The sequence below is a fragment of the Chinchilla lanigera genome, unplaced genomic scaffold, assembly GCF_000276665.1.
Source record: "Chinchilla lanigera isolate Chin_1 unplaced genomic scaffold, ChiLan1.0 scaffold00066, whole genome shotgun sequence".
Lineage (NCBI taxonomy): Eukaryota > Metazoa > Chordata > Mammalia > Rodentia > Chinchillidae > Chinchilla > Chinchilla lanigera.
In genome coordinates, this window is record NW_004955467.1 from 10901153 (window position 1) to 10924929 (window position 23777).

Consider the following 23777-nt stretch of genomic DNA (forward strand, 5'->3'; position numbering starts at 1 on the left):
TGTCATTCCATTTGTATGTTTCTGTAAGATGTCTATCACCCTTCTCATTTATCTTCTTTTCCTCCCTTTCTCTCTTCTTCCCAACCTTCTTTCTTTGTGAAAGAGAAGTAGTGTGACTAATTATGTCAATTGACAGGCGTATTTTGAGTCTGAGCCACATTTTAGGACTGTAAATTTCACAAATCTACCCCTAGCTGGGGCTGGAGGGGACCCTTTTAATCCAGCATCTCTCAGATTTTAAAGGCAGCATCTTCGAGCATTGAGGAGCAGCATAGTTCAGGGTTAAGACCTTGACATCAGAACCCTGTGTGCCTGGGGCTTCAGTATGTCTCTCCTCGTTGCCCAGATGACAGAGGAGTCAGATGGAGGGGTTAAAGGTGTGGGTTGTGATGTTGGGGAGAGTGCAGGCTGATTTTCAGCTCTTACGCTACGTGTGAACTTTATCTTTTTGGCCCTCAACTTTGTCATCAGGTGGCATATAACAGTCTCTTCCGCAAGGAGTGGTGGTGAAATTTAAGTAGAATGTGCAAGTGATGCAGTAGAAACGGGGCCTGAGACAGAGTGGGATCTCCAGAAATTGCTTGCGGACATGTGACTTCCTCTAGGTCCTCAGGGAAGGTGGTGGTGAGTGGCTCTGTGGAATTTGAATCCAGCTTTCCTGACCTTAGCCTGATGCCATGCTCACTGAACCAGATGATGCATTTCCTGTGCTGGAGAAGGCACCTGCATTTTAGTTCTAGAAACCTTCTGGAAGCAATATCTTTGTCCTATGGACAGATTCTAATTGCAGAATTTTTATAGAGCCATTTGAAGTTTACCTCTGTGCTCAACCTGCCTACCCGGCCCACAGGGCACTGACTCTTTGTCATGACTTTGGATTTCCCCAGATCCCCAGAAACTCAGCAAGGCCTCACCTGTGCAATAATTTCTGGTGGTTTTATCCATCGTGTACTCGGTCCCAAGTACACGATTGCTTGGCTCTGGGTCAGTGTGAAGCGGAGGTTTCCAGCTCCCCAGCACCGCTGTAGCTAGAGGAGGATTGGGTGATGCCTGACTTGGAGACGTATGGTCTGGAGAACTTGGAAGTGCTTGGTAGCAGAGTGAAGGATGGTTTTCTTAGGGGAAATGACAGGAAAGAAATGACTAGTTACAGAAGATCCATTATTTCAGACACATTTATTTTGAACTGCCCCCAAATCCCATGAGATAGTTGTTAATAATCTTATTTTAAAAGTCACATAAAGAGAGAGGTAGTTTTGTTTTCTTAGTAGATGGTCTGAAACTTCTTTGTGGGAGTGCAGTGTACATTAGATAGAAAGATTTTGACAAATCACATGTGTGGCTGTGGTCCCTATTTTGAGTGATAAGAAGTAGTTTCCTGTGGCATTCTAAGGAGGATAGTTTTCTGTGTGTGCTCCTGGAGAGTGAACTCACACATGTTAGGTCAGTGTTTTGCCACTGAGTTACATTCCCAGCTTTAAAATTTTTGTTTTATTTTTAAATTTTAGGGTTGGCTCCCACTAAATTTCTCAAGGTGACCTTGAACTTGTGATCTTCCTGTCTCAGCCTCTACCTGGGATTATAGGTGTGCCTCCACACCCATCTGTAAATGATTTTTTTTCTGTGTGAAGTTGAAAGGGGTGCAAATTCTTTACTATGGAGTGAGATATGGTCCAAGGAGTAGAAACTAAGTTTTATGAAAGCTTAGAAGAGAAACATTAAAGGGAGAAGTGTTGAAGATATGTGCTCCACACCACAAAGCAAGAAGTGAAGTTAGTTAGGGTGACACTTGAGAACAATGGAGTTTGAGCTTATAGCCACCACTGCTATAATACTAGAAGGGTAACAGCATGCTCAGAAGATAGTGAAAGAGGAGGGGAGGCAGGAGTGGGACTCTCACAAAGCAGCAGCAAGCTAGAAGAGGGAATTACTTCCCCATCCATGAAGTGTTCTAGATTTTAGCCCTGGCTCTGCCTGTAAGTGCATGTGAGCTTGGACAAATGAGCTAGTCTCTCTTATATTTCTGTACTGGGGAGATGTGGCCACTTTGAAGGGCAATGAGAAGAGGAAGAGGCAAGGGTGTGGCTGAAGTTTGTAGTCTGGGTGATTGAGATGACAGAGGAGAAAATAAAGGAAGTCAGGAAAGAGAAGTGGCTGGGGCTCAGGAATAAGTCCAGCCTCTTGTTCACATCCATCTGGAGAACTGAGTCCTTCCTGGAACTTCTGGACCAGTGTGACCCCAGAAGTATTCATCACTTATCAAAATTATAAGTGTACTCTGCCTGGATAAGGACCATGTCACACATGAACCCAGCTGGATAACACTTATTGCCAGACCCACATATGTGTCTCAGTTTCCCATATGTGAAATGGGAAGGGAAGTAGTTTTGGCACAGGAAGTTCTCTGAAAAGTCATTTCTAGCCCTATCTCTCTCACATCCCATCCTTTCTTCTCTATTTTTCCTCTGCATTCCCTCATCCTAGGGCTCATGTAAGTATATGCTTACATTTAGGGACTCACTGGCTGGCTTACAGCCCCATTCAGGCATCTTGGCACAAGTCAGCAAGCCTCACCTCTCAGGCGGTGTCCAGACATGTCAGGCAGCCCTGTGAAAATTCTTCTCTCCAGAGAGTCCAGAGGGTTCTCCAAGGAGTCAGGACCCAAGAACCTCAGCACTGCTGTGGAGGTTGGCCAGCTGGGGGATGCCATGTTGGGTATACTTGGGGAGCTGTGGAATGAGAAATCATGGCCTATGGGAAGGAGACAGAGAAGTTGGGATCTTGTCAGAGGGGAAGGATCAGGAGCTAGGGGCCTGAGGCTGGGATTCTTTGTATTAAACACATCCTTTGTCTAGGCTGTGAGAGATCAGGAGGAAGACGTACTCTCACTCCACAGTCTCCTTCACAGGTACATCCAGAGAACGATACTCTTACAGATGACATTGGCAAAAAGTCGTGATGTGGGGTCCAGGAAATGTACATAAGTATGTCTATTTCTCTGAGCAAATTACCAGTACTTTCTGAGCCTCTGTTCTCCTATTTGAGGCTATGAACTACTTCCTACCAGGGCTGTGAATAGTAATAATATCAACAGCAGCAATAGCAAGAGCACATATGTATTGAACATTTACTGTATATCAGACTGCTAAGTATTTAACATGGATGGTCACTTTTAACCTTCACACAGCTCAAGGAGTTAGGATTTTACTCTCCCACTTCATAGATGGAGAAACACAGATAGAGAGCAGTGAAGTGACTTGCTCAGGGTGATAGAGAAGGACTTGGATCTGCCTCTGCCCAGCTCCCAAGTCTGTGGTCATAACTACAATGTGGAGCAAATTCTCCTCTTGGGAGCTGGGCTTGAAACATGCACATCCCTCATAGTGCCTTTGTTAATGGCACCCTCTCTTATCTCCAGTCTTGGCAGTGCTTCCTCCAAGGCATTGTGAGGACCACCTCGGGGCCTGAAAATGCACTTGACTAGAAGAGGATGTGGGGCTCTGGGTCCCAGCAAGGGCCCCACAGCAACCCACAAAGCTCCAGCCTAGTCTAGGGCATAGATGCTCCTTTGAATGAGCAGTCTCAAGTTACTGGTGAGAAAGGCCTGGCAGGAGGGCTCATTTGTGGTGCTGGGGTCCCTGTGGGGATGTATGCAGCCTTTGTCTACTTACCTGCTGTCAGGTATGGTACTTCCTTGTCACTGGTGCACAGACTGATGTTCGTCTTCTCCAAGGAACAGAGGCCCAGAGCCCAGTCCGGCTGCTCCTCATTCTGAGCCACTGAGACTTTGTCACTTGTTCTCTTTGGACTGGCTGGTGTAGTCTTGGAAGAGCTCCCAAAATGTGCTGTGTTGCCTAGCTGAAGGTGAAATGCTTTCAGCTCGTTTTTCTTCAGTAGTTCTAAGTAATAGGCCAGCTGAAGCTGGATTTTGCTGGCTATTCCTCTTCTAGGCAGAGGAGACTTGGGAATGTCCATGGGGGTGGTGGGTGAGTGGGAGGTGAAAAGTATCAGGCAGGCAGAGGACAGGGATCTCCTTTTGCCTCAGCCCTTATTATCCCCTAGTGCAAAACTCTCAGATCATTTCTCTTGGCCTGGTAAACTCATAGTTAGCGTTCAGAACCTAGTTTTGTAAATCCTGGATTCTCTACCCATAGTTAGTATTGGGAGCAGTAAGGGAGAGAAAAATGGTAGAAAAATCCAGAGGATGGAGGAGCCCTTAGGGGAATGGTATACCCTAAAAGGAGCCAGATGATGCTGAGGGATAGGAGCAAGGCTCTGGGCTAGAAGGATGCTCATGGGAAGCGATAATGGGAAAATGGAGGGGTGGGGGTACGGAGGAATGGGAGAATAAGGAGTTGGGATATGAGTGACACTCACTGTTCTGTGCTCCTCAGATTCTCCCATATTCTGAGACCTGGTCTTCTGGGATCAACTCTTGAGCTGCAGCACTCACTGGAGTTGAAGTGAGGAGAGATACCATGCAGGGGATGGGCTCAGAGCTGAGAACTCAGCTCAGGGCTGCCCTTGAGAAATTTTCTGGCCCTGTGAAGCAAGCAGGGAGAACAGTCTGAGCTGGGCACTGCAAGAAGAAGTCGTCCAGATGAAGCTCAAGGGGGTGTGCCCAGAGAAGAGGAAGGGACAGGACAGGGCTGTGAAACCCCAGGAGCACACACGTACAGCATACAGATATGTACACTACTCTGTAATCCATTCCCCAGAGCCTGTCTGCAGAGCCAGGGTGTAGACCATCCAGGCAGGGTCTAGGGAACCAGTTTGTGGCTCTCAAAATAGGTAAGACCCCCCTAGGCCACTGTCTTAGTTACTTCTCTCTTGTTGCTGAGACAAAATACCCAAGACCCAAAATTAAGAAAGGAAAGGTTTATTGAGCTCATAGTTTGTGGAGGTTTCAGTCTGCAATCAGCTGGCTCCAAGGCAGGGTGGCATGGCACAGGGGCAACAGTCCATGGTGGTAGAAGACAGCAAAAGCAGCAAGAACAAAAGGGGGAAAGCAAGCCTCTTTTTCTCCTTATATTGTATGCCGGCTACCCACCCACAGCATCTCTGTGCCCTCTTCTGCCACAAGCTTGAGATGTTTACAAAGTGAAGACCCTGGTGCCCCCGCCCCACCACTGAGTCACTTAGTTAAGCTTCTAAACTTCTCAGTTCTCAAGTTGACACAATGTATCAACTATTACAGTCACCTTAGTAAGTAATATTAGAATCAGGCCAGGAGCACCTTTTCCAGCCTTGATGATTTGGGAGATTTCCTGTGGCTCATTGCTCATCCTGCCACAGTGTGAGGGCTACTGATATATGTGTCCCAGACCCAGGGTCTGTGTGGGAGGCCTAGCAATCTGCTAGTAAACATGTCCTCCTAAAGCAGAACAGCCCCTGGATCATCACCACAAAGGCAGGCATTGAGAGAGACAAGTACAGACATTCTTCCTCTTTTTTTCAAATTAGAGGAACTTGAGAAATTTAGGTTGAAGAATAACATTTCCCAGTTGTTGTGAAATAAGGAGCTTCTGCACATGCCTTGATTTAGCCTGGGCTCCAGGCTTGATTAGCTTCAATTTCTATCTTGCTTACCCTCTCACTAAATGTGTGATTCAGTCTACTCATGTATTGAAGGGGATATGACTCACTAAAAGGATTCAGTTTAGCAAATGTCCTTTTTTATTTTAAAGAAAAAAAATAATAAAACCAATGGTATAAAATTTCAAAGCAAGATTGTAGGAGAGTACCAATGGTTAGTACATTGCATATTGTTATCTTCAGAGTAGTTGCCCAGATTATAAGATATAGACATGCAAGACTGATCAAACAGTATAAGCACAAACCATTCCCTTCAGTGAATTAAAAGAAATTTGTAGTATAACTATCTTAGCTATTTTGTGTGTATGTATGCATATTTTTTTCCTTTCCCTTCCTTCTTTTCTCCTTTCCCCCATCCCAGTTGTTCATTCCTTTGAGCGGTTTCTTTCCCTTTCACAATACCTATTGTAGATTTTGGATCTTATTTACTCTTTCAGTTTCTTACACCAGGGAGGCAATATGATATTTACACATGCGAGTCTGATTTATTTCACTTATGACTATGGTCTTGAGTTGCATCCATTTACCTATAAAAGCCTTGATCCATTTTGACTTTAGTTTATAACTGAGTAGTACTGCATTATATAAAAATTCCACATCTTTTTTAGCCGTTCCTTGGTTGATGATATCTGGCTTGTTTCCAAGATTTAGCTATTACAAATTGTGCTGCTGTAAACATGGGTGTACATATATCATTGTGTTATGATGATTTTAATTCTTCTGGGAAAATACCCAGAAAGGGAAAAGCTGGGTTGAATGGAACTTTAATCCTAGTGTTTTGAGGAATCTCCACACTGATTTCCACAGTGGTTGCACCCGTCTTCACTCCCAGCAACAGTGGAGAAGGATTCTTTTTTCCCCACAGCCCCTTCAGCATTTGTTATCGGTTGATTTTTTGATGATAGCCATTCTTTCTGCGGTGAGATGGAATCTCAATGTGGTTTTAATTTGCGTTTCTCGAAAGGCCAATGATGTTGAATAGTTTTGCATATATTTATTTGCCAGTTGTATAATTTTATCTGAGAAGTGTGTGTTCATCTCAGATGCCCATTTTTGTATTGGGTCTTTGAATTTGGGGGGGCCTGACTTCTTTCAATTCTTTATATGTTCTAGGTAGAAGTCATTTGTCTGAGGGACAGCTGGCTAGATTTTTTTCTCATTCTATGGGTTATCTTTTCACTCTGTTGGCGATTTCTTTTGATGTGCAAAAACTTTTTAATAAGATGAAATCCCAGTTTTTGATTCTTTGAGGTACTTCACGAGCAGTCTGGGTTTTGTTCATGAAGTCTCTGCCTACCTGTGTGTCTTCAATATTTATACCTACTTTGTCTTCCAGTAGATTTAGTGTTTCTGTTTTAATATTTAGACTTTTGATCCATTTTGACTTTAGTTTAGTGCATGGTGTTAGACATGGGTCTGGTTTTAGTTTTCAGCATGTACAGAGCCAGTTTTTCCAGTGCCATTTATTAAAGAGGCTATCTTTCTTCCAATGAACATATTTGCTCCCTTTGTCAAAGATAACATGGGTGAATGTGTTTATAGTTGTGTCTGCATTTCTAATTTGTCCCATTGATCCTCAGGTGTGTGTTTTTGCCAGTACCATGCTGCTTTTTATCACAGTAGCTTTGTAGTATAATTTCAAGTCAGGTGATGCTTCCTGCCTTGCCTTTGTTGCCAAGGATTACCTTTGCTGTTCTAGATCTCTTTTGTTTCCAAATGAATTATAGGAATGTTGTCTCTAGATCTGTGAGGAATGCTAATCGTGTTTTTATGAGGATTGTATTAAATTTGTATATCAGTTTTGGGGGTATGGCCATTTTCACTATGTTGACTCTTCCTATCCATGAGCAAGAATGTATTTCCATTTTCTGATATACTCTTTGATCTCTTTTTTCAGGGTACTGTAATTTTCAATGTGTAGATTTTTACTTCCTTTGTTAGACTGTTTCCTACATATTTCATTTTTATGGATGCTATTGTGAAGGGCTTGGTTTCCCTAATTTCTCTCTCAGTGAGTTTGTTGTTTGTATATATGAATGCTATTGATTTTTGGGCATTGATTTTGTATCCAGCTACACTACTGAATTTGGTTATTAAATCTAGAAGTCTTTTGCTGGAGTTTTTGGGGTCGTCTATGTAGAGTATCATGTCATCTGCAAATAATGATTAATCATATGCAAATAATGATAATCAGAAGATGTCTTCTATGTGTAGGAGGTGCTTGGTTTGTGACTGTCCCAAGATCCTACCTTCCCAATTAATTAAGATTGAGATGTTGATATCTGTTTGGCTCAGTTCCCAATTCTGTGGTGTTGGAGTGTGGTAAGGTCATTACCCCAGAACTTCTCAGCATTGGTACAGAAGTGAGAACAACCAGTTAAAACAGAAATGACACCCTAGCTAAGGTAATATAATTAGCAATAAGAATATCATCAAGCACAGCTTAGACAATGACAAACTATGGTAACTATTAATTTTGTACCTTTAACCATGGGAACAAAATCTACAATTATATTACAGAACTGGTCATAAACTGGAAGCTTCTACGCAAAGTGGTTCCCCTTGGTAGAGTGGTTTTACCCTGTGGTGGAGAAATTTAAGAAAGGTAGTAGATAAGACAAAGCTAACTGAAAGGAAAGTAGAAGACAGGCTAGAGGACAAAAGATGACATGTAAGCTTTGGGAAACTAGAGAACAGGGATGGAGAGAAAGAATAAAAGAGTAAGCAAGTGATTATTTGAACTTGGTCTCTGGGTTTGAGGGATGGGATTTAGTTTTCTGTGGTTGGATCTCTCTCCAGCCACTTAGAAAAGAGAAAAAAAGATAAGAAAAAAGGAAACAGAAACAGAAAGAAGAAAAAAAGAGAAAAGGGGAAGCCCTACCAGCCTGCTTCTATTCTGTGTGTCCTTGTTCTCAAGCACAATGCTGGATGACCTATCTTTCCACCTGTTGGGTCATGTTATTATTGTGCCTCACAATTTCATGCTGTAGTCCCACTTGTCCATCCTATGTATCCTGGCTGGGTGCCCTAGTGTGTGGCTGATGTTCTTGCCAGTCTCTGTGTTTTTCCATGCTGCTTCTCATTTTGATGCGAATAACTGTGGTGGGTGGGTGGGTGGGGTCTCTATGTCTGCCCACACTCTGTGCTTTCTTTATGTGTGAGAGAGTCTTCCTTTGAGGGCTTAATCTCCAGCGAAGAGAAAACAAACTGCAGTAACAATGCCAGTACACAATCAAACCAGACATACAAATATAATAGAACCCAATTAAAACCAATACACACACCACCATCAACAATAGAAATGAAAGCATTAAAATAATATAAAATAGAGATTACAGTTACAATTAATAAAATAATTTTATAAAGGAAAATGGGTATGGAAAAGAAAAAAGAAGCAAGATAAAGATGAAGTGGAGAAGACAGTAAGAGATAAAAATTGAATAAAAGCATTAAAAACAAGCAAAATTAGAAAAAAGTAAGGAAAAAGAGACAAAGTGAAAAAAGAAAACATGTTAAAAATTTTTCACCCAGTTGAATTGCATGGATTGGAGAAACTTCTTTCTGGGCCGGATATAATTCCTCTCTATTCTCACCAACCTGAAACATTTTGATACTGTCTGTGGACAGTGCCTTGTTCAAGTTTTCTCACAGGTCTTGTTGGTAAATCATATGTTTTCTGCTGCAAGGCTGTATTCAGTCCTGAGACTTAAAAAAATATGTACTCACAAGCCCTTCCCAGCCACTAAGAGCTTCATTGCATGTGGGCTGGTAGACACCTCATTCTCTCCATGGACTCCTGAAACCTGACAGGATCAGAGGAGGTTCTTGAAGCTGAGATAAGGAACTCAACTCACCCTAAGCCAAGAATGGCCTCACAGGTTCCCTTACACCCATTGCAGAGAAAGATTTTTCAGATCGTGTCAATGAGAGGTGTGATATTTTATTACATGTTTATTAGGCAGATATTTTATTACACATTCAAGGGTGGAGTGTGGGTGTAATGCTATGCATTGTTTCATGGAACAAGAAGTATTTATGCTTCTTTTGAAGGGTTGGAAATCCAGGGAAATATATACCCACTCCCCAAAAGTATAGTAGCCCAGGTGTGATCCCAGTTATTTTTATTTCCTGAAGAGGTTATTTAAATAGTCTTTACATTTTCTCAATCTATTTCTTTGTCTTAGGATCAGGTTCCTGCTCTTTACATTCTCAATTAAGCCATTATTTAGACTTTCAATATTCCTGAGGAATTTTGGGTGTGATGGGTCTGGAAGGAAAGGATCCTAAATTTAACCAAAGGAATGCTGATATGGATCACATTGGATAACTTCCACTGGGTTCTGGAAAATGCAGTGTTCTTAAAAGTACAACTTTTTGTTATGATTTCTTTGTCTCCTTTGTACCTCTCTTTTACTTCTCTCCTTCTTCTACTCCAACTCTATGCATTCATGATTAGGGCAGATATCCAAGCTGAGGCATGTCTCCAAATGAGTCAGACAGGAAAGCACACACATCTTTGAGTTGGTCAGCTGGGGAAACTGAGCAATCTCTTGTTTTGGTCTGGGAGCTCTTCAGCCTCAGTAAGCCTGCCGGCCTCAGTAAGTCACATGGGACAGATCTCACTCCTGTCTGTCACTGGGAAGCTGGTTCCTGATGCCATGAGGAAGCAGCCCTTGATCCTTGATCCTTTGTGTCTCTGATAAAATAATTTAGACAAGGCACATAGGCAGCTGTGCAGAAGTATAGGCAAGCTTATTGTAATGCAGAGAAACAGAGAATTGCTCCTTCAAGTGAGAAGGTAGGTGGTGCCACCAGGGTAGGCATCTGCTCTGAGTGGGAGTCTGAATATCTTTTTATGCACAGAGGGTTACTCTTGGGATTCAGGGAACTAAGGTGGCTATTATTATTTTATCTACACAATGTATATGCCCATTTGTTACTGGCCACTCAGGTTCATATACTCAAGTTCATTTTCTTGCTGCTGACCAAGTCAAAGTGCGATGACTAAAATAATTTCCAACCTATTAGATGTCAGGTGTTTTCAGTTCATGATATCACAAAATTGAAGAATGAAGTTTGGAACCAAAGAAGGATGTTAAGAGAGTTTTATTGGGAATAATAATAATAAGAATAGCTCCAGGATTTCCAGGAGAGTCTGCTGTGGGTCCACTGGGGCTTTTTGTCAAGGGTATTTTATACAGCAAAATCACACTGTGGGTTCAACATGGGCCAAACTGCAGCCAACCTATAGGATCACAAATATAGTCTCTTAGCTACTATTGATCCAAAAGGGAAATGAGTCATGAAGCAAGGATATATGGAAAGATCTAAGGCATTCTTGGAAAGGGATGGGTCTAGTTGTTCTGTTCACCCACTTATGTGTCCAATGCTTGTCTGGGCTCACTGGACCAGATAGTGAGAATTACAGTACAATCTCAAGTTGCTCTTTATCTCGAGGGAAGCTTGCAGGCCTGGCTATCTCTTTCTTGAGGCCTGGCTCTCTTCAGATTCACCTCCAGCTACAGTCTTTGTGTTTCTCATCTTTGAGCTGAATTTCTCAAGGGCCCAATCCCTCTCTGACTGCACATACTTTTTATCTAACTCACCTGTCTATAATAATACTTCCATCCCTTTCCAGGAATGCGTTTGTTCTTTCTAGGATTAGAAGTTATAGATAATCTTATAATCCTATAGATTTATTGTTGTACTTATGCTATGATTTTGCTGTGTAAATTTCCCTGACAAAGGGCCTCTGTGACCACCCACTCAGGACTCCTCCTGGAAATCCAAGAGCTATTCCCCTTATTTCCAATCTATCTTCCTCCTTTGATTTGCAACTTCATTCCTTGATGTTGTGAGACCACAAACTTGGCACATCTGACATCTGACATTTTGGAAGTTATTTTACCTATAGCGGTGTGGGTCCAAATGTTCTGGACAACTGTCTGTGTGTCTGATGCATAGCTGGGCTCCTGGACCAGGTGGTGCCAATCACAGTGCAATCTCAAGTTGCTGTTTATCTCTAAAGAGGCTTGTAGGCCTGGGTTTCCATCTCCATCTTGAGGGCTGGTGCTCTTCAGATTTGCTTCCAAGCACAGTCATGATGTGTCTTCATCTTCTGAACTGAACTGGCACAAGGACCCAGTGTCTATTAGTTTCTATCTAACTTAGGTAGAAGTTCTTCTGTGGTAGACTGGCATCTGGTTAATCATTATCTCAGTGATAATGAGATAATGATTCTTCTGCCTATTAGTTTCTATCTAACTTAACTGTCCATAATAAAAAGAGGCCATTTATTTTGGCAAAGAAAAAAAAAAAGGATTTATTCAAAGCTACCTCTGAAGAGATTAAGGAAATAGACAACTCTGTGTCAGAGTAAATGTGTACACTGTATTACCTTAAAACGTCATTGTGCCATATGGGATCATTTTAAGTTTGAGACTGTCACTGGACAATTCTAGGTCCTTCTGTCCTGCCTAAGAGCTGATGAATGGGTATACATGCATTATACATGGAGTACTTTGATTTTTCATTTAACTTTGTTCATTAAGTGCATTTATGTTTCCCAAATATGTAAGTCTAGTAAATTACAAAGTTTACATACAGACTTTGTCATACTGATGTTCTCCAAACCAAAATTGTTTATAATAATAGGCTTTTTGTGTCCATGTTTCTGTGTTTCTAATCATATTATGATAATTAGATGTGCATAAAGACTGCATTAGAGACAGTGTCACTCCAATTACTAAAGAATTCAGTATTTACCACCTAGAGAGCACATATGTAAGCAAAGACATTCCACTTAAAAGGACTTTAATTCTGACCAAATTAGATCCATTATGTTTTTTAAACTATCACGTTAACTGAATTGGTTTTGTTTTTATTATCCTTATTTTATATTTTCCTTGTGAAAATTTATAACTGTTGTCTGCTAGCATTGTTCATGAGTATGGCTTCTAGCAGACATCATAAACACTAGTTTAAGATGATAGGACCACCATTTATAAGACCAATAGGGAATGACACTAATTCCCAGTATCTAGAGGAAATTATGATAGTTAATATTAGCACTTAATGGGCCAAGGATTTAGCTCAGTGGCACAGCACTTGCCTGGCAGGTGCAAGGTTCTGAGTTTGATTCTCAATACCAACCAAAAAAAAATATTAGCACTTAATGCTTTCACTTCTAGAATAGTATGGCTGACCTCCTGGTTATTCAGCAACTAAGGCTTAGAGAACAAAGCAAAGAGAGATAAAGAACTAAGAGAATAATCAATATTTTGGTCCTTACACTCCAAGTTCAGCACAATCCAGGCGATGATAGGACACCCTGAAAGAGCTCTGCAACCTGATGAGTTGCCAAACCTCCTAAAGAGAGAAATTGCAGGGACCCCAGAGACCAGAGTTTATCCCAGCCTGTGTGCATTCTTCAAAAAGGAAAGTCACTGTAAAGGAGACTTCCCTATTCTTCCAAGTGAAGTCATATGTCCAACCAAGACTGTGACCCACCCTCCAGATGACCCAATGCTAGAGGAAAATAACTAGGGAGGAAGAAGCTCTTCATGAGTCCCCAAAAGTAACCCCCAAGGAAGGTGACTGACCTTAATAGTAAAAAGGAGGTTAATTTGGTTTGCCTACTTGGTCTCAAACACACAACCAGAAAGTGTAACCATAGAATAAAATAGTTACTAATAGCATAAGAAAGAAGCTCAGAGAGCTCTTTATCCTTTTTCTTTAAAATTAAATACAGCATTTAATTTTAGCATATAAATTTACCTACTCTGTCTCAACCCTCTTCAAGATTGAGGACATTAAGTTAAGAGTATCTAAAGTAGTTTCAAGATTTGCGGGGACACCAGAGCTCAGACCCATGCTACCAGTTAGTCCAACAGGAATGAGAGGGCTTGGGGCATGGTCTGCCTTCTCCCTCTGGCCAGACCGTCATCTCCATCGAGAAGCCCTGGGTAATCATGACTATGGAGGAACAAGAAAACAGCCTGTTGCTAGACACAGGTGCAAGTCTCTCGGTCCTTCTTTTCAATCCTGGCCTTCCTTCCAGCCATCATACCTCAGTGAAAGGAGTCACTGGTGAGGAGGTAATATGCTATTTTTGACAACCCTTAGGCTGTAACTCCTTAATAGGTCCCTCTTGCATATCTCTGTCTTCCTGAGAAACCACTCTGAAGATACCACCACGTATTACAGCAGCCATTGATATTTTCCTACTAATCTATCCATAACTGTGTAAAGTTTGTAATGTTCCTATCCTATTTCATAAATGGATGTATGTTTATTATTATGTGTCTCCTACAACAACCATTGAGAATAGTTAATGATTTTTCAATAGGTCACTCATGTATAGCTCTATTTATTTTCTTTAGAAGCCACTTTGAAGATACCAAAGTATAGTACAACAACTCTTGATAATCTCCTACCTCTTTTGTCTGTAACTCACTATTATTTGTCTATTTGTTTTCCTGAGAAACTATTTTGTAGACAATAATATGTAAAACGATAACCATTGATAATTTCCTACCATTTTGTCTGTAATTTGCTAAGTCCCCCCTATTATTATGTTATCCTTCTTTTATTCTTTAAAAAAAAAAAAAAAAAAGGATAGCTGGAAAAGATTTGCGGGGACAGCCTGGCATGGGGGCATACACTTTAATCCCAACATTTGGGAGGTTGAGGCAGGAAGGTTGACATAAGTTCAAGGCCAACCTGAACTACATAGTGAGCTCAAGGCTAACCTGAACTACATAGCAAGATCATGTCTCAAAAACAAAAAACAAAAGCCAACAACAACAAAAAAGATTTATGAGGTCATTCAGGGACCAGCTTTTACTTCCAGATCACCCCCACCCCCACCTCCACAGCACTGTCTAGGAGACTCCACCCATCCTCTTAAACCTATAATCGTGTGGATTCCACAAAAAGCGGAGTTTCACAGATCACCCCCCAACCCCATGAGATCACCCTCCCGAGCAAGAAAAATCTCAAGGGAAGCAAACTGCTCCTCACTTTCTAAGGATTGCTCCAGAGCTATGAAGCCCAGACTGAGATAATGATTAACCAGATGCCAGTCTACCACAGAAGCCCATAAAATGGGTCCTTTTGGTCTTGTTAAACAGGCCAGACTGAGTCTCTTCATCAGACTGTGTCCACTTCAGTTGCTCCAGATGGAATCCTTTCCTTATTTTCTCTTACTTTTCTTTGTTAAGGGGTCAGCTTGCTCTTTATCAGCTCCCCAAGCTAAAGTACCTTTCTATTTTATTTTATTTTAATCTAGTATAGTTTATTAGCACATATGTATAATATATAATGTTTATATTCCTAGTGGGAAGTGTGTACATGTACATTCTACATCTTTGTTCCTTTTGTCATCCCTTTTCCCTTCTCTCCTTCCTCTACTGGTCCCATTATCGCCCCTGTTGAGGGTGGATCTTATCTGGGGTTTGTAAACTTATATAAAGATTTAGAGATGTAAGTTTAGAAGGAGCAACAAAATCACTTTATTGGAATGAGGAGAGAAATAAGGAGATAGGTAGCTACATTTTTGAAGTAGGTTAGGGAGCCTGGAGGTGGTGCTAGAGCGTCTTTGCTCTTAACCTCTTTTATTTTTTTTATTTTTTTATTTTTTTTGGTTTTTCTCCGGTACCGGGAACCGAACTCACGACCTTGCGCTTGCCAGGCAGGCGCTTTTGCCGCTGAGCTAAATCCCCAGCCCCCTTAACCTCTTTTATTACATAGCAAGAAATGGACTTTCTCCCTTGAGAGTTGCAATAACTTGATTGGCAATTTTAGGTCCTGAGTCCCTCGATTCAGCCACTGTCCCTTTCTACTACTAGGTGCACATACTTAGATAAGCTTTCTTTGGTCTCTTTGTTTTGTGAAGGTGACATTTGTGAGAATTGTGGCAGCACCTCACATTTAAGGCTGAGTTAGCAAAACGTATACACATATATGTTAGTATATAAATATGGTGAGAGAACATATATATATTCATATATGAGTGCATGAGTGTCCAGGTGTGAGTATATGTTTTATATACTAAGTGAGATTTCCATACTAATCGCCCTGATGGAGAGCACTACAAAGTGGCTCTGAGGAGGATTTAATATTAACCAATTGCTTTCCATGTTTACTTGTGGGTTGTCTGAAGCTTAGGCACCTTGTCTGAAGGTGGGCAGTGGACTCAGTAAGTAAACCTCTGTGAGTCACTGGTCACCCTGAGGCCTGTGAAGCTGTGACACCTCAAAGGACAAGGGCCACAGCTGAGGATGTCTGGCTCCAACCCCACTTAACTCAAAGGAGGAGACTGTAGCTGCAGGTATCTCACTCCTGCTCTGAAGGCCTTCTTGGAGATAACATAGTTTTCCTAAATTAATGTATTAATGTATTAATACTTGGAAAAGTTCTGCCCAGATTCCCATGTTTTCTTCCCACATCCTCCTCATTTGTTTCAGTTCTCCCTGCTTTTCTGAATTGCACTCTCTAGCAGGGATTTGCCTCTTTCAAGTCAGGATTTGTCAGAAACCTCACTAAGGCTCTTAACTTTCCCTGCCTGTCCCCCAACTTTCCCTATACCCTTTCTGTCACTTTCCAAATAAATACGGGCTGCCCAGAGAAGTCTTTGTCTAAACTCAGGGAATATCGAAACTGTGAGAGAGTTAGTCGCTCCTGGAGCCCTGAAATCATTTCAATTGTTTCATTTATTTAAGCCTTCACCATCCAGTTGCTTAGGAGATTGTGAGCCTGATCAGCCTGCAATAACTAAGGGTTATTTAACCGATATGTCCCCCGACCCCATTTTGGCTTTTGTACTTAACTGGAGAAGATGAGTGAATTGGGGTCCTGTGTTTCAGTTCCCCCTGCTTTTCTGAATTGCACTCTCTAGCAGGAGTTTGCCTCTTTCAAGTCAGGATTTGTCAGAAACCTCACAAAGGCTCTTAACTTTACCTGCCTGTCCCCCAACTTTCCCTATACCTCACTTTTACTTGTAAATTTGTGCCTCACTTTTAATTTCCATTACAACTGAAGCAAGGACCCGTGTTACTCAGTGACACTATTTTGTGTGTTGAAATGTTTTGGCATTTGGGAATGCTTTCCTGAACCATTCAGAGTGTTGGCTGCTCCACCAGGAACAGGATATATGAAGTGGGGCTGTACCCTCCAGCTGTCCTTTGAAAAAGGGTTGTTCTGGAGTCCTTGGATTAACCTCGCCCTTCCTGGCCATGTTGATGATTAGGTCTAAAGCAGTGGGCTCAGGGAGCCTGGGAAGTAAAGACCCTCATTATGCCCCCTGGATCACAGGAACGTCTGTGTCAATCTTCTGTTTTTGCATGTTCTACAAATCAACAGTGGGCTCTGGTTTTTCTCTAGAATGAGCTAGGTCTCAGGTTGCTATGGAGGTTGGAGGCTTTTTCTCAGGCAGATTGGAGTCCTGTGATGCTAAACTACCATCAGGAGGAGCTAGTAAGCTTCATGGTTGGTGTGGGATGAGAGAGGACACAACACACAGCAAGTATGACCTGAGTGTAGGACACAATGAGTGGTGTTTGCTTAGGTGTCATGATCAACTCCACGGTGTTCAGGCTGGCGTGAGACCCCATCTGCGCAACTCTTTAAATGGAAGCCTAGGGTGCTGAGCAGGAGAAGACTTTGGGGGTCATGGCAGCACCATCCTTGAGGACTCTGGTATCAAACCTATAGGCACACGGGAAAGAGACTGGAGGCTGAAATCTGGGAGACTTGTTTCAGCAATAAAATAGTTCAGGTTAAAAGTAGCAAGGAAAGAGAATGGCTATACACACAGAGTGAAGGATGGGCCACATATCAAAAACAAGAGTGAGTGTGTGGGAGGAATGGAAATGGGGAGTGACTTAAACAATTTTTAAAGACTATCGTCACTTGTGAACTCATTTGTTGTTTTCAGCAAGTGTCCTTGAGCTTGTGGCTACTGGAGCACCAAATGTAAGCATGCACATGTGCAGGTGTGTGCTTGACCACAGAAAAGCAAAAGGAATCTTTGATTTTACCTATGGTGGTAGGGTGGGAATATTAGTAGCTGATCCCTTGATTAACTAATTGTAAAGGCAATCTTTAATGAATACATGTGATGCTGCTCCATTAAGAGGCTTTTAGCCAAGTCCAGGTATGACTTTGGTTGTATGGAATAACTAATAAATACATTTTTCCCTCTATTTGTAGCCAAACATGGCACCCAAGAACATATGTTATTTTCACTGTTTTCTCTGGGCAGAGATGGACACTCCCATGTCCTTCATATTCCTGTCTCCATCTGCATGGGATGGAAATGTTCTGGCTTGGTGCTATGGGCAGGAGACCCTGTTCTACAAGGTCTGCGGGAGTCTTATCCACTCCTGATGAACATTCTTCGAGATGCTGCTATCACACCTGGACATCTGGTCTGTGAGAGCCAAAGGAGCCATCAGGTTGCCTGTGAGGCATCCCTGGGGGTGGACATATGGTCTTCTGCACAGGTATTGTCTTAACTTTAGAGCTAGTGGGAAATTCAGATGGCAACTTTTGTAGGTGAAGAAACGGAGGCCCAGAGAAAAGTCATGCAGAGACAGGACTCAAAGGTACCTACTCAGACCTCAGCTCCTGAGATATTAGGAGTCGCCTGACATTCTGCCACCTCCTTCCCAGAGATCCATGATCAGATGAGGGTGGATCTCCCTCAGGGCTTCATAAAGTTTGTCTTTGCAGGCAGAATTCCAAGATGGGCTGAAACTGAACAGCTTCCGCATCTGGCTTGGCTTGGTGGTTTCAGCCCGCACACTGGTGTACTGCTCTTCACTCAACACCTGTCTACTCAGCAGCCTGTCTAATACAGAGTCTACGGAAGTCACTCGGGCCACCAGCTGCTCCCGATGCTGGTCCACGAAGTGCAGCGAGGCTAGGGCATTTTGAAGTAGCACTGAGGCTGGAATGAGCAAAATGTTTCCACCATGGGTCCTGCCTCCAATCCCCTACATCTCTATCTTCTCAATCACCTTATCTGAATCTTTGATTTCCTTTTCTCTCTGGAAAGACATTTAACAACCAGAAAGCACCAATGCCTTTACTCATGGCAGCGTGGAGTCTGATGCTGTCTGAGTGGGGAGGAGGGGTCTATGATGGGGCCTTGAGGCAGTGTATGGGGTGATAGGGTTCCCATGGGCAAGGGTAAGGGACATGAGGAAGAATTCTACCACTGGGCATGCACTCCTCCAGCCTGATCTCTGGTGCGGTTTTCAGTGAGAGTGCCTCCTGTCTCTTCCCTTCCCTCCAGAACCCGACAGAATGTCCCAGGAATACCACTGTCACTTGTGGTTTCTAACAACTGTTACTGACCTGTGGCAGATGGAGGGAATAGAGAGGCTGCAGGTTTCAGGTCTCCTGGAGGAAAAGAAAGATGAAGACACATCGGTGAGAGTGCTAATTTTGAGTGTATCTGATATGCTTTGAAACTCCCACCAGCTTCTGATTTTCTTGGATCTGAGGGCAAGCAACAAATTCTGATAGACTCTGGAGTTAGGAATGAAGGCCACTTAGAATTTATCTAGAGAAATGACTTTCTTATGTATATGGGGAAATTGAGGCACAGAGCCTATGACCATAACCTAATAAGGTTGGGTAAGCCTTCAAATAAGCAATAATAATTCTTCACAGAACTTCTGAGACTCAAATTTCTTCTCTCTTCTTCTGAACTGAATCATGGTCAGAAACTAACTAAATCCCTTGTGAAATAACCGAAACTATTCTACATCTTATTCTGAGCAGAACTGACTTCGTTGTCCTTGTTTGTTCTTCTGTACTCACAGACCAAATATTCACATTCTGGATTTGGATGTCAGAACAAAGATCAAACAGATCTTAGTATGAGGGAATAATGAATGAATTGTAACAAGAAGATCAATGATAATAGCGACGACAACAACAACAAATGAAGGGGCTTAAACAATTATTTGCATAGGAGAAGAAGGTTCGCAGAGCTCATGTGAGCAAGGACTGAGAATTTGAGCAGACTTTACATTTACTGTGAGCTACAGGGAGTACCCAGAGAGGCACAGGCACTCAGGCGGTGTTACTGCCACCACTGTGTACATTTGGATGTAGTGAGCAGGTGTTCCTTATGCATCATTTCATAAGAAAGATTTTGACTCAATACTGACTCAGGTATAAATTGGAGCACCTGGTGAGAAGGGCCATCTTGTCCTTAATAAATCGTGACATTACATTGACACGCACAAACATTCACTTTCATTCTCTGAGTTCTGAAGATTTTGGACTTGTCCTGCTTTTACCTGGTTTCAAAAGGCCTCCCATACAACTGTCTCATCTTTCTTGTATCTCATTTCCAGCTGGATTCCTGAACCCAAACACCCAACATATATCTCAGAGAAGAGCTGGGGTTGTCTGGGGCTTCGATAGCAGAGCTCTAGTTCCTGAAGAGCAAAAGTGACACCATGTGAGATGCTACCATTTATACTCAAGTGAGAACTTCCTGACACACCTGCCCCCCTCACCAATGCCTTCTTGGCCCTGCTTATCCTTATTTGGGCACTGAACATCTCTAGGGATCAACTTCAGATCACATATACAAACTCAAAAGTATAAGGATGTAGTGAGCACCCCCTAGATAAGTCAGGGCTCATCCTAAATTTAGTGCTTTTTCCTAAGCCACCTCTTTTTCTTTCCATCTTCATCTGTATTTTTTGTCTTCCAACTCCCCATCTTGAATTCAAATCCTCTTTTCTCAAGCTCAAAGACTGTGGTTCCTACACTCAACTCATTTCCAATCAACAGAAAATTTATGTCCATCTCTTTTCCCAAATAAAATCCAACACAGGCTTCCTCTGAACATGTTGCTCTCCATTTTCTTCAATCTCAGTAAGTGATACTACCATATATGGATCACTCAGATTCCAAATTTAAGTATCATGTTACCACTTTTCTCTCTCCATATATAACCAGTTCATTAAGTGCATGGGTCTCTAACTCAAAATAGACTTCAAGACATCTTACACAGACTAATATTCCTTTTGATTTTAATAATCATCTAGTTTCAGTTGTGAATCCACCAGTTTTTCTCCATTTTTATTGCTACTGTCCCAGTCATGCCACCATGAACTTTCATCTGTGGTGTTGCAATAGTCTTTGGATTTATTTCTCTGCCTCCATTCTTGCCTGCTTATCATCCATTCATGTTTGACAGCCAGGAGCATCTTTATGAAAGTAAGCCAGGTCTTGTATCACCACATTTAAGATCCTCTGAGGGCTTGCCATTGGTCTTGGAAAAATTCCAAACTCCACATTAAGGCCAAGTGGACTGCGGGCACTGCAAGACTCTGATTTTGCTTTGGCCTTATTTTTTCATGCACACCTGGTCTCTGTGACACTTGGCCTCCTTTCTGTCCTCTGGTGGTGTTCAGTTTGTGCTGACCTTGATGACTCTACATAAATCCTTCTGTCTGAACCAGCAGGCTACAGAACTGTACATGCCAGAAGCAGTGTTGTCTCTGACACCTCAACTCAAGCAGTATCTTGTCAGAGATATCTTTTCTGACTATGTAGTCTAAAGAATCCAGAGACACTCTCATGATGCTCTATTTGTTTCACAGCACTTGGTGTTAGTGTACTTTCCCACTGCTTCTTTAATTATTATAGAGGCCTCATCTGTAAGGAATTAAGATTTCCATGAGAGGCCTCTTAAGTCCTGTGAGGTCCAATGAACTACCTCTACTGAAGCATATATTCATCACTGGGTTAATATTTGTTGAATAACCCAATCATGTCTCTCTGTGATGCTTGTTAGCAATTGTCATGGCAGAAAAGTACCAAAGTATTTATTCTTGGGTCCATGTTTCCCAATGGAAGAAACCAACATCACTTCCTGTTGATGACTGGCCATATGGCCCATCTAGAGACATTAAATAAGATCATGAGGAATACTTCAAAGGTGGGCAGAATCTGCCTGAGGTATCATAACAAGTCACTTTTCTGATTCTTCCTCAGCCTTTCACATCTTCCCATTTTACTACTAATTTTTACCTATGTTTCTGCTTTGACATCCCCTAAAACACAAATATGAGATCTCTTATCTTCACCTTGTTGGTTTGACCCTTATATTTTCCTTCCATAATTTAAGGAAAAATAAAACTCTCTGATACAGTTTCCCTAGACTGTAGGTACTGCTCTGAGGCTAACTGACTGTTGGATCTATCATTGTCCATCTCACTTGCATACAAAAGTCTAATTTTTTGTGTTGGATATTTTCACTCCAGCCAATATTATTCTTGTACTTATTATTGGAGGAAAATGTGGCAATTTGTGACTATAAGGGAAAAAAAGTAAACAATCAGGCTTTCTTACAAAATTCTAAATTCTACATTTCTTATTCTGGCCCACTGCTTTAGACCTGTTACAAAGACTATTAGTGTTTTGGTTTTAATAGTCACCCGTATTACTGTTGTCTGATGCATCCTGCCCTGAGGGGCATGGGCACAAACATCTTCAAGCCAGGTGACTCAAAACATTCATCTCACACTCATTTAACCCTGATTCAAATACACACTACCATTCAGTGTATGCTTCTCTAACCCAAAGTAGCAAGTAGCAAATATGGGCAATTATAACATTCAGACATCAAGATTAATGTCCAGTGGCTCAACCTGTCTGACTCTGTCAAAAGTGATAGACACTGAAAAAGACCGAGAAGTATGCTCTTGTGTCCAGAAATGGGTCTGAAGGTCACTGACATCAGTGTCATTACAAACCGATCTGAGACTTGCAGCTAAGTCATGTTGTCCTGTATGGAACATACCTAGGTCATCTACTTCAGACATTTTACCAGGCATCTGGCAAAATGTTACATATCTTCCACCCTGATACTCGCAAAGAGTGACTATTGTATCTTAGAAATTATAGCTCTATGCTTACTTTAGTCTGCTCTCCCTAGAGATTAGATTTTCTGGGTTTCCAAACAATCATAGAATTGTTCCTGCTATCTTTCTCTCTTTTTATTTTTTCTTTTTGATTTTTGGAGATAGGAGCATGTGAGGTAGTTCAGGCTAGCCTTGACCTCAGTATGTAGCTCAGGCTGCCCTTGAACTCCTCTTGATCCTCCTGCCTCAACCTCCTGAGTGCTAGAATTTCATTCACGTGCCACCATGCCTGGCTATCCCTGCTTTCTAACAATACCTAATCTATAGCAAATCTGTTTCTTTATACTTTCCCTGAAATTATACAAATAAGACCCAAATCCTACAGAAATTTCTTTCTTACACCCTTTCATTTAGACAACCCAAGATTCCACATGGTGTGAAATTTACAGTAATGTGTGTTATAAATCCAGTATGTTGGACTATAAGTATGTTTCTGGTGCAATTTGACAGGAAGTTATTAACACCCTGCAGACGAAACACTTCCCAGTTCTTCCAAGTGAATCTCCAGTATCCTCCTCATCCTGAATGTGATATTTCCTCACCTTAACTGCCTTTGAAGCTTTCTTACTCACCCCAAACCCCACTTGCCTTCTCTTCCTCCCCAGTTCAACTAGACCCTGACAATAAACTGAAGAGTGCTGCCAGATATTCCCCAGGCATGCCTTCTGAACTAGAGCTGGGACAGACATGCTGCTGCTCACCTTGGGCATAATCTCCAGCATTCCTGATCCAGACACAATATAGCAGGATCCCACATAAAGTGGATCTGTTGGGGGTGGTTTGTGTATTCGCTCAAACTGGAACTTCTTTTCTTCATCATCTATGGCCTAAGGAACATAGAGAACAGTGATTGTGGGAGATATTGCCCTTTGGAATCAGATCTGATAAGATTGCATGATGTGTCAGTGTGTCAATATGTCTGTGTGGGTGAAGGGCAGCTACATCACCTCTACACCCCTCTCCCTTTATGTTTTGCCACATAAAAAGATCTGACCCCCCCCACTATGTTCACGGTGGGAACAGGTTCACTGGAAGAGAAGAAAAAACAATGCCAGAAATCTACAGTTGTGGGCATGCAGTCTTCCCACTCTCTCAGCTTCTGGATAGAGGTGACAACAGGTTTTCTAGTGATCAGTCATGTAGCAGTGAATGCAGCTGAGTGAGACCAGAGTTGTCACAGGGCTGCTCTCTGGGTGACCTGACCATTCAGCATGAATTTTCCCCAGAATT

The 23777-nt window shown here is 42.0% G+C and overlaps 2 protein-coding genes across 3 annotated transcripts in view; both read right to left on the minus strand.

Moving 5' to 3' along the window:
• Positions 1-4605, minus strand: part of LOC102012845 (NACHT, LRR and PYD domains-containing protein 1-like) — a 44231-nt gene extending 39626 nt beyond the window's left edge. Inside the window, exons 1-4 of one of the 2 annotated variants that reach the window (XM_013522159.1) lie at positions 4378-4605; positions 3672-3858; positions 2575-2751; positions 915-1115 (exon numbers count right to left, since the gene is read on the minus strand). In XM_013522159.1, coding sequence (XP_013377613.1) covers positions 915-1115; positions 2575-2751; positions 3672-3858; positions 4378-4404 — 592 coding nt within the window. In that variant the 5' untranslated portion in view covers positions 4405-4605. Of the gene's footprint in view, positions 1-914; positions 1116-2574; positions 2752-3671; positions 3859-4377 lie in introns of those variants that run through there. The other variant, XM_013522160.1, reaches the window with a different exon arrangement.
• A 13168-nt stretch (positions 4606-17773) lies between these two features.
• The window catches only part of LOC102013156 (NACHT, LRR and PYD domains-containing protein 1-like), a 44016-nt gene continuing 38012 nt past the window's right edge, over positions 17774-23777 (minus strand). Inside the window, exons 11-14 of the mRNA XM_013522040.1 lie at positions 23249-23374; positions 19908-20048; positions 18955-18999; positions 17774-18544 (exon numbers count right to left, since the gene is read on the minus strand). Coding sequence (XP_013377494.1) covers positions 19914-20048; positions 23249-23374 — 261 coding nt within the window. The 3' untranslated portion in view covers positions 17774-18544; positions 18955-18999; positions 19908-19913. The remainder of the gene's footprint in view (positions 18545-18954; positions 19000-19907; positions 20049-23248; positions 23375-23777) is intronic.